At 48.4% G+C, this 16,487-nt stretch overlaps 1 protein-coding gene across 2 annotated transcripts in view; it reads right to left on the bottom strand.

Moving 5' to 3' along the window:
* The window catches only part of PLXNA2 (plexin A2), a 242,733-nt gene that overhangs the window by 176,506 nt on the left and 49,740 nt on the right, over positions 1-16,487 (bottom strand). For both annotated transcript variants that reach the window (XM_016937865.4, XM_003308723.6), the window contains exons 2-3: positions 13,018-14,285; positions 6,547-6,729 (exon numbers count right to left, since the gene is read on the bottom strand). In XM_016937865.4, coding sequence (XP_016793354.2) covers positions 6,547-6,729; positions 13,018-14,285 — 1,451 coding nt within the window. The remainder of the gene's footprint in view (positions 1-6,546; positions 6,730-13,017; positions 14,286-16,487) is intronic.

Genomic DNA, 16,487 nt, shown 5'->3' with positions numbered 1-16,487 from the left:
TTTCCTACATCTGTAAAATGGGGTAAAGATGCAGGGGTGATCAGCACCCTCAGTTGAAGAATTTGAGGAAGATGAAAAGAACCACGGAAACGTATCTTGTAAACAGTCAGTGTTATCAAATAACTGAGTAATAACCCCAGGGCTGAGGAGAGTTAATACTTTGGTGCTCCTGATGGATTCTTTCCAATGCCTAAGCTGCTACTGCAAGAAGCTCACAGTTTTCCTGGCTTTGCTTAGTAAATCGTTTGTGCGATTACAAAGAGAAGAATAGAATTGGGACGTCAGGGCTTCCTGTGGGCTGGGGACTGGAGACCTTGGGTTGGTATGTCCCTTAGGGAAAGGCAGAAAGAATTTTCCTCTAAGAATTTCACAGGCATTTCAGCAGCCACCATTAGCTAATGGGAAAGAAGGTAGTGCCAGAATAGGCCGGGGCCCTCCCCAGAGCTTGGAAAGTCTCTGAGGATTTGCAAAAACATCCCAAGAGTCATACAGAGACTGGTGGGGGAAGCAGTGGTTCCCTGGGCATTCTTGCCTGCTTCCCCTGTTATGAACAAGCCTGCATCTGATCCAGGTGAAGCAGATGGCTGTCTGTACTATTCTGGGGCCCTCCAGGCAACAGTGTAAATGCTGTCCCCTTCCTCCAGCCAACATTTCTGACATTACCACCCCACCCTCTTCCAGATGTTGTTAACCAGAAAACAAACTCCTTTCCTGTTACCCACCAGAAGTTGTCCTGTTTCCTTGACTCCTCATGCCACTGCCACGCCAACCCTCCTCCTCCCCTCACTGACCTACCCAACACATCATACCTTCCTTCCTTCGCAACCAACCACATCAACAGGAGTCACCGTTGGTGTCTGATTCTATTTCAATTCGTACAAATAGATGTCTGGCATAGAATAGGCACCCGATACATTTGAGATCACTTTCATGAGCACCTAATGTGTATCTGGCAGTGGGGATGGCGTGATGAATGTGAAAAGGAAGGTCCCTGCCCTCAAAGATCTGTGAATCTCAAGGGAGGTAGACACCTTAACAGCTGCTCCCTTGCCAGATGCTGTAGGGTCTAGGAGGGTGCCATGCATAGTGGTTGAAGGGACAGGGTAAAGGACATGTCACAATGCTTGAGCAGCAGAAGAGGTTTCTGGTGGGGATGGAAAAGAGAGCCAGCAGCATCTGCTGCTGTTTAAGGTCCCTGGGACTAAGAGGCTAGAGAGCCTCGGCAAAACACTACCCCCAAGCTTCTGTGAGGAGCCCTGCAGGGATGTGAAACCTGGGTTGAGGCGGCAGTTTAGCAGCTGCAAATGGAAGGAAGAAACCAAAGGAACTTCACCCTAACCCAAGATAGTCCTTCCTTCCATTGTCCTGGCATCTTTCACTTGCTCAGCTTGACTTCTTCCCTCTTTTGCACCATAGCATGAGCTTGATTTGCCTCCTGTCTCCGCCCTGAAACCTGGAAAATCATGTAAAATGAGTTTCCAGTTCCTGTTGCCACTCTTCCTCCATCTCCATCTGCTTTGGTGTTTGCACTTAATCTCTATCATCTGGACTCCCACTGCCTATTCTTAACCAGGAGGGATGCTGTCATGAGGAACTGGACCCAGACCCCAGGATAACCTGCTTTTCCCTCCCCTACATCTGGCCCTAGGCCCGCCTGTCCTCATCATCCTGGCCATGCCTTGCCCTGTCTGTGCCAAGCCCCTCCTACCTGACCCTGAGGGGCTTTCTGCTACACTAAGAGCAGGCTCAAAACCAGCCTCATTCCAAAGCCCACACCCAGGGGACCTTGGTCTTCCCTTTTCTGCTCCGCTTCTCTGCCTCAGCCTGTCCTCTTTCATCGCACGCTTTGCTGACAGAGCCAGAGAAACAGTGGCACCATCACTGAGAAGATCTGAGATTTGATGCAGGAATCCCCTTGACAGCACCCATGGTTGGTGACCATCCAGTCTCTGCTTGCATATTTCCACTGACTAGGACCTCATTCCTTCCTGAGTCAGCTCTCTCCATCACGGGACAGTCTGGCTGTAAAAAACGTCTTCCTTATATGAAGGGGAAAGCTGCATTGCTGTAACGCCTACCCAGTGGCCCTATTCTGCCCTCTGGGGCCACACTGAATAAGCCTAATTCATCTTCCATAGCTTAATGGATAAGCCTGCAGATTGTAAAACCAGGTAATCACAGTTCAAGTCCTAGCTCTGCCATTTTATTTGCTGTGTGACTTTATTATTATTTTTTAACCCTTCTTGACCTCCATTTCCTCATCTTTAAAATGGAGGTGATAATAGCACCTACCTCATAGAGTTATATAAAGAGTAAATGAGTTAACAGATATAAAGCTCTTCAATAGCATGTGACACATAATAAGTGCTCAGTAAATTATGTTATGTAAAGACAGCTGTTCTATGTCCTGCTTTATTCACTCTTTTTCCCTTCACATAGCATGATTCCCACATCCATCTAGCTCTTGTTTATCTGGCACTTGAGTTTGCTTAACACCCTCTTGCGATGTTATCTCCAAGGTAAAGTGGAGTCACTGTGTCTCGTGACATAGAAGCTGTTCTTCTATTATCATGATGAAGACTAACTTTGTTGAAGCAATATATCACAGAGTTGGCTCATGTCAACCTCACGGTTCACTAAAATCCCAAGATCCTTTTCGCTTGATCTCCTTAGGGCTTAAAGCCTCACAGGGCTCTCCCTCCCCTCTTACCCGTCCAAGTCTTCTGAGCTTCTCTGAATGTTGGACCTTCATTGCATATGCTTTGTACCTTCTCAGTGTGGCACCCAAGGTCTAGAATGCCCTTCTCTCCCCCAAATCATCAGTTCATCAGTTCTTCTGTCTCATCTAGTCTATAAGCAGACCCTGGTAATCTTCCTTTTCAGTAAAGCTTTGCAGATTGATCACACTATAGTTGCTGTTTTGTTTGAATTGTTCCACTCTTATGGTGAATCTTTGCATGTCTTCTTATCACCTGCAATGCACTGACCCTTAGCTTATGCAGCATTGCACATATAGGTTTTTTTGTTTTTGTTTTTTTTTTTGAGACAGACTCTTGCCCTGTCGCCCAGGCTAGTGGCGCGATCTGGGCTCACTGCAACCTCCACCTCCCAGGTTCAAGCAATTCTCCTGCCTCAGCCTCCTGAGTAGCTGGGATTACAGGTGCACGCCACCATGCCCTGCTGATTTTTGTATTTTTAGTAGAGACAGGGTTTCAACCATGTTGGTCAGGCTGGTCTCAAACTCTTGTTTTTGTTTTGCTTTGTTTTGTTTTGCTTTTGAGATGGAGTCTCACTCTGTTGCCCAGGCTGGAGTGCAGTAGCATGATCTTGGCTCACTGCAACCTCCACCTCCTGGGTTCAAGCGATTCTCCCACCTCAGCCTCCCAAGTGGCTGGGACTACAGGCATGTGCCACCACACCTAGCTAATTTTTGTATTTTTAGTAGAGACGGGGTTTCACCATGTTGGCCGGGCTGGTCTTGAACTCCTGACCTCAGGTGATCCACCTGCCTCGGCCTCCCAAAGTGCTGGGATTATAGGCATGAGCCACCGCGCCCGGCCTCACATACAGGTTTTGGGGACTTAACCTTATTCTGTCTGTTCCTTCCACATGTTTGCAGCTCAGAAGGCAGTGGTCTTGTCTAGGGTGCTCTCTATGCATCTTGCAGAAAGCAGTGTATAAGCAGCTATGTGGACACAGCACATAAGAGCGCCCTGTGGTCCTATCACTTCTAGCAAGTCTCTGCTTCCTCTAAACTTACATACACAGGGACATCCTGTTCCTACAGACCACAGTAGATGAGGGCTGGACAGCCTGACAGACGCCGGGAAAAGTGAGTAGTTCTGACGCACCCGGCTTCCCTTCCCTTTCCAAACTCTTAGCTATTTTTTTTCTTTATTTTCCTTCCTGTGTTGAAAGAGCTATGGGGCCTGGACCATAGTAGGGTTTCCTGGGGACATTCCATAAATTCTTCATGGGTTATTTCTCTGGAGAGGGGTGGGAGCAAGTAAGCTGGTAGACGGGAGGCCAGCAGGGGCCTGGGTATGAATGTCAAGTACCTCAAAGCAGCGTGGGTGGGAAGGAAGGGTGAGCTGCACAGAGGAGGAAGGAGGGGTGTCATGAGCTCATAGAAACCGCCAAAGAAAGGCCAAGCAAAGAGTGAGAAGCAGCAGCCAAATCACAGGTCAGAACAAGCTGTGGGTAACCACGCCCCCAGCTTTGCCCTTGAACCTGCTGACTGGTCTCCACAGTAACTTGTCCGTCAGGGTTTCAATAAGGCCAGGAGAACTTGGCCAACTCAGGTGTGTGACTTGGATAGATGCCAAGCAGCCCCTAGTGTGTGCTGTGCACGATGCATGGAGATATGGGGAAAGTCAACTCAAGGTCCCTTTGTATCTTGTTGGGTCCCTTTTCCTTTCTTCACTTCTCATCCATCCATTCAGCAAACACTGATTCCTTAATTCACATCTAGATCTGAAGAGAGTGAAAGCACTGGCCCCTAGCTGACCTCTGTAGCAAGCCTGGACCTGAAGATCATTCTCAGTCTCCCTCCCTGGGCTCTAGAGCTACTTCTTTAAGTAAAAATGGTGCCAAATTGGGTGTCAAGGCAAGAAGCAACTTGTCCTAGATCTCTATGCTTGGGCAAGTCAATTTTCTTCTCTGGACCTCAGTTTCCCTGTCAAATAATGAGAGTATTGGGCCAGGCAATCTCTAAGGTTCCTTAAAGAATGGTTCTATTTTTCAAAGCAGTTTTGAAGCCTATCCCATGAGTGAACACTTGGTGACAGGATTAAAGGGGAAGAAGGGAACAGTCCAAAAAGCATGACCCCTGCCTTTCACAGAACTTTCAAGAGAATCAAGGAGACAGAATGACACACATGACCTGGAGCAGTGACTGAAGGTAGTGGAAAGGTGCTCACACTAGCCTGTGTGGTTTCTGCTGGCCCTTAGAGAGCCTGTGTGCCATTTAGGAAAAGGTGGTCCCTATGGGTAGATGACTTAGTAAGAGAAGTCCCATGAGCAGATGTTTATACCACAGGGTACATGATGTGACAGGGAGAGCTCAGGCTGGATTTCAACTCCCACTAGGCCCGTTAACACAGTCCTCCTAGGCCAGGCACAATTTGCTCAACTGGATGTGGTGACCCTGGCTGAGCAGGGAAGTAGCTGGCCTCAGGGTTCCAAGCTGAATTGCTTCTTGGTAGAAGCCACTTTTAAATCTTAGCAGAATTTCACACAGCAACTCCTTCCCTTCCCATTTTGGAAAAGCAAATGCAAGGACCACATTCTTTCTCTCTTCCATGTGCCGAAAAGCCAATCTAGGGTCCCTAGTCCCAGGCAGAGTGGAGGGCACAGAAGAGGAACATGTAGGAACCTCTACAGCAAGTGAGGAAATGGTTAAATATCTTTGGTATCATGAGAACCAGAAGAAGCCTGGAGGGTTTAGCACTGCTAGGTGAACCCAGACCAGTTCTTCTCACCTCCCCTGGCAGTAATTCAGAACAAGCAGAACATAGAAATTCTTCCTTGGGCTCACTCCAGGTTACCCTCCTTCCACATTTCCAAACAACATCCCTCCCAAGGCTCTAAATGGATTAGGAGGAAAGAGCTCCAGGGTGATGTCAACATCAAAGGGTGAGATGCAGTGAGGTCTTGCATGTTCCTTGATCCACAGGTGCTGGGACCAGGGAAAGGTGGCAGGAGGGTAAGCTTGGGAAAAGGGATTAGCTGAGACCGGAAAGAATGTGGCTGCTCTAATCCCACATAATGAACCAGATTGTGCGCCCTCTCTGCACCCTGGGCACTAGACAAGCCTGTACAAGCTGTTGGCTTCAGCCTGCTGCACAAGAGGCCTCCCATGCTGCCATCCCCAGACAGCCTGTGCCCTCCAGCTGGCAGAAGTACCCTGGGAGGCGCAAGGTAAAATGTCTACTTCCACCTGGCAGCTTACATCTGGGTGGGGAGCTGGGAAGGGAAGAGTCTGTGATTGCAGGAAGAGGAAAGACTGGAGAATGGTGTCTTCTTCAGGCATCATATACCATCAGAGAGCAGCACCCACCGTTTGCCCCAGGTCTTAGAATTGGGACCAGTAATCTGCTTCAACCAACTTCTCTGAATTCAACAAAGACCAGTATAATCAACTTTACAGGTTCTAGGGAGGGATTTGCGATTTTGGAGATTTATAATGTACATAATCAAAAACTTAGTTTTGCTTGATTTGGGAATGAAGAGCAATTTTTTTTTTTTTTTTTTTTTTTTTTTTTTTTTTTTTGCTTTTGCAGATGTACCTTCTTAAAGTTTTTTCTTAAAGTTTGGGAAATATTGAAATATGCTTGCATTCCTTACATACCCAATGACTGATGGCTGGAGGAAGTAGCTAGAAGCTAAGTCACAAAATTAACCCCTTCTTACCTCCCCATTTCACCTTTGTTCCCCAAGAAAATAAAGTTGCCTGTAGTTAAATCTCCACCAATAGCTACCTTCCAAGAGGGACTCTTTGCTGAGGAGGTGAATGGCATTGGAGCATCTGAACTCATAGACTCTTACCTTTTTCAGCTTGCCACTCTTAGTCCCCACAAAAACCACGCTGTAGCCATTGTAAACGTAGGAGGCCACAGAGGTCATGCGGTCCCTGCTGGTGGTGTACAGGGTCAGGCCCTCCACTGGAGTTGAGCCTCCCAGCGGCTGGTTGATGTCCAGTCCACAGAAGTTATCATCGATGGGGACAGGCTGGAGGGAAGGGGAAGGAATTGGGGTGAGTAGCAGTGGAGGCATGGTGAAGTCTCTACACGACCCATATCCCCAACTTCCAGCCTTAGGACACCAGGCCTCAGAGAGGCAGACATGGGAATTCAGGGGCCCTAATACAAGCTGCAGACAAAAACTTCTCACCAGCTCACTCACAAATTACATGTTGGTTCTTATGAAGCCAGATGAAAGAACAGGCAGCAACCTTCCACTCAGCTGGCGTCACCTGTATCTACCTTTCTGCCAGGAGAACCAGGATCAATTTGTAAAGCTAAGTGCCTGAACTCATTTTCTATTTATTTTAATGTCCCTCAGGACCATGGCATTCTGTGGGATCTTTCTATTTCAGACAAGAGTTCCTTCAGTGGATAATCAGTCTAAAGGCAACATTACAGGATTTCTACCAGCCCAGAAAGGGTTTCTTGTTTGTTTCTTGGGCTGTAGGGTCTCCCTTTGGGTGCAAGGAATTTTAGGCCACTCAACTATCCAGTTGTTCAATATTTACCAGCACGTCACTGGAGCCAACCATGGGAATTCTAGCTCCCTACTATCTTTCCGTACTGGAAAGAGATCAGAAGTGTCATAATAATATCGAATAGTACCTTATACTTTGGAAAAGTTAGTTAATCTACCTATGCCTCAGTTTCTTCCTTTGGAATAATACCTGCCTACCTTTCTGATAGAATTGTGAAGGAACAAATGAAATAATGCATGCAAAAGATTTGTGTTAAGTTGTCCAACTCTTTCCACTATTGTGCATTATAGATCTTCAACAATGTTTGGGTAAATATAATTAAGAGAGAATTCTGGAGGTGGTGTCCTTCATATTTCCAGCCTTTAAGGAGACTGGTGGTGTGGCTCCATAATGTATCTGTCAGCAGCGACTGGAGCATGTTTGAAAGAAGATCACCTTGAGCAAGTGAAAAAAAAATTGTGGCCGGGCACGGTGGCTCACGCCTGTAATCCCAGCACTTTGGGAGGCCAAGGCGGGCAGTTCACGAAGTCAGGAGATCGAGACCATTCTGGCCAACATAGTGAAACCCTGTCTCTACTAAAAATACAAAAAATTAGCCGGGCGTGGTGGTGTGTGCCTGTAGTCCCAGCTACTTGGGAGGCTGAGGTGGGAGAATCGCCTGAACCCAGGAGGCGGAGGTTGCAGTGAGCCGAGATTGCGCCACTGCACTCCAGCCTGGGCGACAGAACGAGACTCCGTCTCCAAAAAAAAAAAAAAAAAAAAAAAAAAAAAAAAAATTGCTGGAAAGAAAGTAGGAAGATCTTGATCCTACCCCCTGTTCTGCCACTAACTGGTTGTGAAAACTTGGACAAGCAGGGTCCTCTTGTAGGGCTCTTAAAGGGAATGTTAAATTGACGATTTCTAAGATCTCAAGAAAGATCTTAGGTCTTTCATCTAAAAAAGAATGAAAGACAAAGACCATAATGCTTCCTGAGGCAGGGGCTGCTGAGGGGTTTGCATTCTGTACACAGTGCTCAGCACGGGGCTGGGTCAGAATGGGTGCTCTGACATGGCCCAGTTAATGGCACAATGTGGAATCCTGTGGCAAAGGCTGCAGGCTCTGGGCCAGAAAGAGCCCCGCATCCTGTGGCAGCTGTTCCTTCTGGGTCTGTGAAGGCATCCCAGAGGAGGAAGGAAATGGCTATCGTAGAAATCATAGAAAGCAGCAGAACAGCCTGCCCCCATGCTCCCTTCAGCCTCCTCTCACCCTCACCAGGGAAGAGCAGGCTGACACATCATCACTCGTTGACAGCCTCATTTCTTTGGAATAATTGGTTTATAAGTTATGGCATATGATTTTTTTTTTAAAACCAGGGACTTCCGTTCCTTTCTCTTCTCAGTCCCAAAAGGAGCAGAGGCTCATTTTTTGTGGTTCCACAGTGTTTTGTAGAGAGCTGCTGCTCCTGTTACTGGTAGGAATGATGGTGCTGCACTTGTGTGTGTATATTCTTCAGGAAAGAAAACACATTTTTAGGTTAAGATGACTTTTGAACCCGGGATAATATTGAGCCCCACAGAGCAGAAGGAATGAGTTTCTCAGGAAGGGAGTGAAGCTGTGGTGTGCTGAAGCCAGCTGATAGGGAATAACTGTGCATTCAGTGACATCCCATGATGCTTGAAATCAGCCAGGATAGGTGTATTTATACCATGGCAATTGGCAGAGGCTACAAACCAGAGCATTCCTCTCCCTCCCCTGCCTGCATAGAGCCAGTTATTTAATATTTACCAGCACACCACTGGAGCCAACCACGGGAATTCTAGCTCCCTAGAAAGGCAGGTCAGAGTTATCAGCTACACTTTTTACATTGTGTATTTCTCTTCCTCATCTCAGCCCTACACTACAGGCAGCTACTGCCCTGGCTAAGATGAAAGTGATCCAGATTTTAGGCCTTTCTCTACTGAAACCAGCTGTGTGACCTTGATATATCATGTACCATGTCTCAGCCTCAGTTTTCTCATCTGTAAAGTAAAGTATTGGAACAGGTAATTGTCAAGCTTCCTTTGAGCTCTAAAAGTCCTTAATTTCATGGCTTCCATTTCTTTCCCACTTTCTGCAGGGCTGGTAAGGCCACAGAGTCTGGGCACAGGCGTAGCCCAAGTCAGCTTTTGAGAAATGATGACAGAAGCAAAAACCTGGTAATCCTAGGTTTTGCTACTGTCTTATTGATTCTAGTATCTCCAGAACTATTAAAAAAAAAAAAAGATTTATTCTCAGCCTAAGCCCTTAGGATTGGCTGGAATTTCTTTCCTCCTCGAGTTGTTTTTCAATATATTGTTAGATATTCCCAAACACCTGATGCACCTTTACTTTTGCTCAAATGGTGAGAGCTTGGTGTATGGCTTTCCTTGGAAACAGAAGGGCTCAATAGAGAGAGACTGGACTAAGAAGTAATACAGCTGAACTAAATTCAAATCCCCGCTTTATCACTTATAGCTGTGGAGATCTGAGCAACTTACTTAGTCTTTGTGAGCCTTTGTTTTTTAATCTGTAAAAGGGGGAAGATAACTCTTGCTTTATGGGGTCATTGTGAGGAGCAAGTGAGATAACACTTAAATTGCCAAGCTTAGCCTTTAGGACTAGCTGCTATTCAATGAGTGATAGCCCCCTTCTTCCTCCCTTTTCTGGGATCAGAGCTCAAATTTTTGATCTGAGATTTCCATGTTATTCCAGAGTCATGTTAAAATCAAGCTCTGGGACCACAGCTTCTTTCATTTATCCTTATTCCCCTCTAAGGCCACCAAAATATTTCTGGGTCCCTGGGTCTTAGTTCTTTGGAGTATCAGGGTCTTTAAGGGGCCATTCCTCCTGCAGCCCTTGCACCAGAAGGGTGTGGTGCTGAAGGGGTGGAGGCAAGGGGCTCTCCACTCTGAGGTCCTGGCCCCACTCACTGTCACCTCTCTCCCAGTGCCTTTGCTATCCTTTTGTAACTAGCCCAGGCTTGTTCCTCTGCTCTGGAGCAGAGAAGAGTGTCATCTTCCTCTTTCCTCTGGCTCAGAAGCAGGCAGGAATCAGCAGTTTCCTCCTGACAAGGCCCCCTCTGGGTTATGGGAACTAGGCTGGACTCTGCAAGCATTTAACCCTTACGGAGGGTTACATTTCCTCTCCACCTCTCCGCATTGGTTAGGGCCAGTGGCCATAAAATTTTGGCGTTAAAAAAAAAAAACCCAGAGACTATCTAGTCTAGCTTCCTCATTTTACAACAGTAAGATAACTAAGAAAATACCTGGCTCTTTACTACTGTGATTAATATTAATAATCATAGCTGCCCATTTATTGAATGCTTATTATGTTCCAGGTATTGTGCTAAGCACTTTACATAAATTTTCCATTTAATCCTCATAATAACCATGAAAAGAAGACAATATTATCTCTATTTTAAAGACGAAAAACTTACAGCTCAGACCAGGTACATAACTTGCCCAAAGTCACACAAGGAGTAAGTGGTAGGACTGATTTTTAATCCCCATCTGTTTTACTTCAAAGCCTTAACCACAACTCTTCTACCACACCAAGCAAATGATGACAGGAAGAGAAGCGTAGCCTTGGAATGATGTTTTCTTGCTTCAAGTACTGGTGCTTGGTCCCCATGGCAGGCACCTTCAATTTAGAGTACTCAGAAGGTAGCCATGTGGGCCCCTTGTTCTCATATATTTTTTTCTAGGTTGCAGATCCAGAGCCCTCAGCACTGTGTACAAGAAACCTACTTTTGCACTTCTCACACTCCCTGTTAACTCCCTGTGTAATAATAAACCTAACATTTCCAGGCATGGTGCTAATCTCTCCAGGTATTATCTCATCTGATCATCCCATGAGCTAGGCATTATTATTTCCATCTCACAGATAAGAATGTAGAGATGCTAAGGTGCTTCTGAAGAAGGCAGGAAGAAACACAGATGGAATTTGAAGCCTGGCTTTTGTCTCAGAAGCTCAAACTCTGAGCCACTACATTATGTTGCCAGCTGTCTCTAGCTCTCTCTCTCTTTCTCCCTCTCTCTCTCTCTCTTCCCCCTACTAGATTATAAGATCTGTGAGACTAGTGATCATGTCTTTTTTTTTTTTTTCTGAGACAGGGTCTCACTCTGTCACCCAGGCTGGAGTATAGTAGCACAATCTTGGCTCACTGCAACCTCCACCTCCCATGCTCAGGCCTCCAGAGTAGCTGGTACTACAGGTGTGCATCACCACACCCAGCTAATTTTTGGAATTTTTGTAGAGATGGAGTTTTGTCATGTTGCCCAGGCTGGTCTCGAACTCCTGAGCTCAAGCAATCTGCCTACCTTAGCCTCCCAAAGTGCTGGGATTACAGGTGTGAGCCACCGCACCCAGCCGATCATGTCTTTTTATGTTTGCATCCCCAGTGCCTAGTACAGTGCCAGGCATTCAGAAGATCTTCAATACTACTTGTAAATGAATAGAGGGATGGGTAGATGGATGATGGTGGATAAATAAAGAGAGGGATGAATGGATAGATGGAGGGCTAGGTAGACAAATGGATGATGGATAGATAAAGATATAGAGACATACATTAAGGGAGAAAAAAGAGGGATGAGTGGATAAAGAGATGGATGAAGGGATGGAGGAAAGAATGAAGGGAAGGATCAGGGACAGATGAATGGAGGTTTAGGTAAATGGATGAATAGATGGATGGATGGATGATGGATGGATGGATGGATGGAGAGATGCATGGAGGGAGAGAGCTAAGGAGGAAGGAGGGATAGATGGATAGGAGAATAAAAGGAGGGAAGGAAAGGGGATGGATGAAAGGACAGATGGGTGGATAAATGAATGGATGGTCGGATGGTTGGATGAATGATGGAAGAAGAGTGGATCATGAATACTTTGATGGCAGCACCATGAGCCACTGACAGGGCAGTGCTTGCCACTGATTTTCTTGTCTCTGCTTTCCTCAGGTCTGGATTCTGAGCTTTTCATCCTCTCCTCTTTTGCCTTTGCCCACACTCCTGATTCTTCTCCAGTTTTCCATCAGTTGGTCAAGCCAGACTCCCTTCCCTCTCCTCTGACTTAGATTTCCGATCTCCACTTGACCCCCTCACTGGGAACCACAGTGGCCTACAGCTCTGTGTGTACATGACCTGGTCCCCATTACTTCCGATGGACCCCATCACCTGCTGCTCTTTCTCTCACATACTCTGATCTGGCTGCAGTGGCCTCCTTACTGTTCCTCAGACACTCCAGGCATGCCCTGAATTCTTTGCACATTCTCCTCACCCTTTCTCTCTCTGGAATGCTTTCTCTGGACACTTGCGTGGCTCCCTTTCTTCCCATCCTCAGTTTTTGCTTAGACACCACTTTCTCAGTGAGTCAGTCCTCTCAGCTACTGCCTCTCCCCCTTTCCTGTTTATTTTTCTCTATAGCCATTATCACCATTTGGCAAACTAACATGTATTATGTGTTCATTTGTCTCACCCAACTAGCGTGTAATCTCCATGAGGGCAGTGAGCTTTGTAGGGTTGTATGGTTCACAGCTGAAGCCTGCAGCATTTACAATAGCACCTGATGTGATGTAGGCACTCAATACATATATTTGAAATGACAACAAATCAACACACATATCTCAAGTATCTGGTATATGTAAGACCCTGCGTTATTGGTTACCACCTGATAACCTGAGTCTGAAAACCTCTTTCATTTCAGGTCCATGGTGGTGTGGGAGCAGATGTGCCCCAGGGCATGGACAGGAAGGTTGGAACCTGTGTCATGGAGCAGGAGCAGAGCGAGGTGCGTGCCTCCTTACCGCCTTGGTGCACTGGACGTCCTTCCCCAGCAGCCAGTTGAGCTCCAGGTTGCCCTCGCCCTGGTAGCAGGACTGCAGGCGCTCCTTGATCTGCAAGTTGATGGCCCGGATAGGGAAGGCACACAGGGCAGAGTCATCGGGCGGGTGGTGATACTGCTTCTGCCCTTTGGAGAAGATGGCAAAGAGTACATCGTCCTGGCTGGTGATATTGAAGGCCTGGGCCAGTGAGTCCCCAGGCTTGGCCAGGTAAGCAGCCTGCAGGAGGTGGTATTCCACCCCGGCCCGGGTGCAGCCGAAGGGCAGGGACACGTATGAGTGGAACTTGGGGTCATCCTTGCAGAGCCGCACGATGCGTGAGGTGTAGAAGAGGTCTCCAGCGGAGTTGATGGCCACACCCTCAGGGGTCTCGGGCTGGACAGTGAGAAAGTAGACAAAGCCCCCACTAGCAAAGCCGTAGATGTAGAAGATGTCAAAGTGGGAGACCAGGGCCAGGGTGTCTGAAGGGATCTTGATGAGAGAGGAGACAAAATCGCTGTGTAGCTCATAGTCGAGCATGGCTGAGGACTCAGGGTCTCGGGGCAGCTTCCGGCTGGACAGGGTCGGGAAGTAATCCTGCTTCCCATCCACAGCCGTACCGATGAAGAGCTTGCCATCCTCACCCTCAGAGCGCACAATCACCCCGTACATGGTGCCCGTCTTGTTGACACTGGACAGGTAGTGCTCCTTCTTGTGGGATGGCTCCACCAGGATGAAGAGGTCATCCAGCCGCAGCAGCTTGCAGACCCCCTGGTAGAGGCTCCCACAGGCCAGCAGGCGGTTCTCAGAGTAGTCAATGATGAGCAGCTTGTTGACATTGTTGGTGAGGGTGAGCACTTCGCTGCAGGGCTGCACGATGAGGGGCGGGTAACAAGACTTGTTGTCCTCTTCTGGCCCTGTCTTATGAGCCACCTGGATAGTCAGGTTGCCTGTCAGCTTATAGACCCGGTTGATGGCCCCCACATAGACGGCCCCTGTCCCTCGGTGGACGGTCAAGTGGTTGAAGGTCCAGTCACGATTCTCAGAGTGGAAGGTGCTGAACTGAGGCATGCCAGCTGCTGGGGGGGCCAGCAGCACCCAGACCACTGAGAGCAGGACCACAGAGCGGCTGTCCACCTCCAGGGCCCGGGGCCAGGGCCGCCTCTGTTCCATGCTGAGAGGCGCAGCGGTGAGGAGACGGCTCCTGTGTGTGCTCATCTGCTCCACCTTCCCCGGTTGGCCCTCACATGATTCTGCAAAACACAAGGCAGAGTGGTCAGACCAAAAATAATTTCCGGGAGGAGCAAAGAGGCTGGCCTGACCCAGGGTCCCCATCCTGGTTTAGCTCTGTGAGTCTCCTCCTTCTGAATTTTGGTTTTTCTATTTTTAACCTACTTTCTCCCTCTTAGGAATGTTCAGGGAATCCTGTTATCTATTTTGGTCTCTAGCCTTTATGCTATAAAATACATGCTTTTTTAAAAATTTTATTTTACAAAGCATCTCTATTTCTGGCCCCTTAAGCCATCGTTTTCATCTCTCAGAGAGGTTAAAAGGCTGTTGAAGTTCACCCAGCCAGTCAATTTGATATTAGGACTAAACCCAGTCTTCCCTATCCTACCGGCACGTCTTATCCCAGCCCAGTGGAAATCGCTCCTGTTTTTTGAAAGCTTGTTAGGCAGGCCCTCCCCCAGGCTCTCCAGGTCAACTGCTCCCACAGTCTGATATTGCACACAAAATTCCTTCCTATTTTAGACTTCCATCACCTCACTCCGCTGCATCTCTTCACTTTCTCATGCTCTGTTATCCACAGAGAGGCAAGGAGCTGGTCACCCTGAGTGAGAGTGCCCTGCTCTGCCCTCAGCCCTTTCTTCTCCAGCAAGAAGAACCCCTGATCACTAGCTGTTAGAACAACTGTTAGAACTTGTTAGGAAAGGGAAAAATGTTGTAGCCAACAAGACTGGGATTCCCACATGTGCCATTCCGGAGCCGGAAAAGCCCTCGGGAGACAGGCAGATCTCCTGAGATTCCCCCATCCTTCTCAAGGTGGACGCCCAGCTGCTGCCAGGCAGCCAGGTCCTCGGGAAATTGCTTCAACCTCTGCCCCTCTGCAGGCAGAGCACATGGGAAGCCAGGACACACAGAGAACCAGTCTCCTTGCTAGGGGTTACTGGCTGGCTGAGTCCAGCTTCAGCCACCTGGGGCAGGGGTACCAGGTTTGGGAGAATGTGGGGAGCAGCAAAGGGTGGTGAGGTGAGGTTCAGTCTCATTTCAGGCACTGCTGGGGCCTCCTGACTGTTTCAGCATCCATGAAATCACCAGCGGGCCTCAGTGGGCCATGCTCGAAGCCCAGTCTCTAGCCCTGACTCCTTTAGTCTTCCCCCTGCCTCCTGACTCCCAGGCTTTAGGGCTCCTCCACTTCCAGAGCCTTGGTGCTTATTCTTCCCTGTTCCAAGGAAGCTGCCCAGAGGGGCAAGGTGGGGCTCCTGAGGACAGCCTGTAGCCAGGGGCAGTCTGGGCCAGGGGCAGGAAGTCAGACAGCAGAGCCTGGAGGTCAGAGAGCAGGACCTGGAGGTCAGAGAGCAGGGCCTGTTCCATCACTATCATGGTACTGTCCTGACTTATGGAGAGGGACAGTGGGGAGTGACTGCGGCACCAGGAGAAGGCAGCGAGCTGTCCGGCAGAGAAAGCTTTTCTCAGCTGGACAGATCATCCAGCAACCTTCTCAGGCAAGTCCAGACAGAACTCTGGGCACATAAGGTGGCAGGGATGGAAACACCCGAAGGATGGAGAGTTTGCTCCAAGGCAGCTTAGGAGAGGCCTTTCTCCCTCAACTCCCGATTCTGGCTGGATTGGGTTATAATTAGAACAGACACCACTTAGAGAATCCCCTAGAGTTTCTTTAGGAACGACCCTTCCTCTTGTTCAGTTCTGCATCCTCGGCCTGGCAGCCACCGTGGTGCCACAGTAGGTCCCACCTAACTCCCTCCTCCAACCCGACTCCCCCAGGGTGTTCGGGGTGACTCATGAGGCCCTGGGCTTCCTTGGAAAGAGGAAGGCAACACCGGCATGAGACTCAGGCTGACCTCAGCTACTCCGACACAGCCCTTCCGGCCCCAGGCGCACACCGGCAAAGCCTCCCAACAGACAGGGCTTTCAGTTTGGAAACCAGAGGTTATTTTTAGCTATGTCCTGAGGCCGGTAGCAGGACGTGAATTCCTGAAGAGGAGCTGTGGAAAGGAAATAACAGAATCCTTAAATTCTCCAGCTGGATGGGGAATTGCAAGAGGCCATTCTCTGCTCCTGTCGCTGGGAAGAAAATCTCCTTGGGTTCCAGGTGGAGAGTGGTTCCTCCGTGAGGAGCCGCGAGGGGAGGAAGGGGGTTCTGGTAGCAGAGATAACATGGAAGGACTTAGTATGCGATTAAGATCAGCCACCTCACCTCCCTGCTTGGTATC

This window comes from Pan troglodytes, chromosome 1, assembly GCF_028858775.2.
Source record: "Pan troglodytes isolate AG18354 chromosome 1, NHGRI_mPanTro3-v2.0_pri, whole genome shotgun sequence".
Lineage (NCBI taxonomy): Eukaryota > Metazoa > Chordata > Mammalia > Primates > Hominidae > Pan > Pan troglodytes.
Note: the sequence above shows the minus strand (reverse complement) of the source record. Positions and strands in the feature narration are given on the sequence as shown.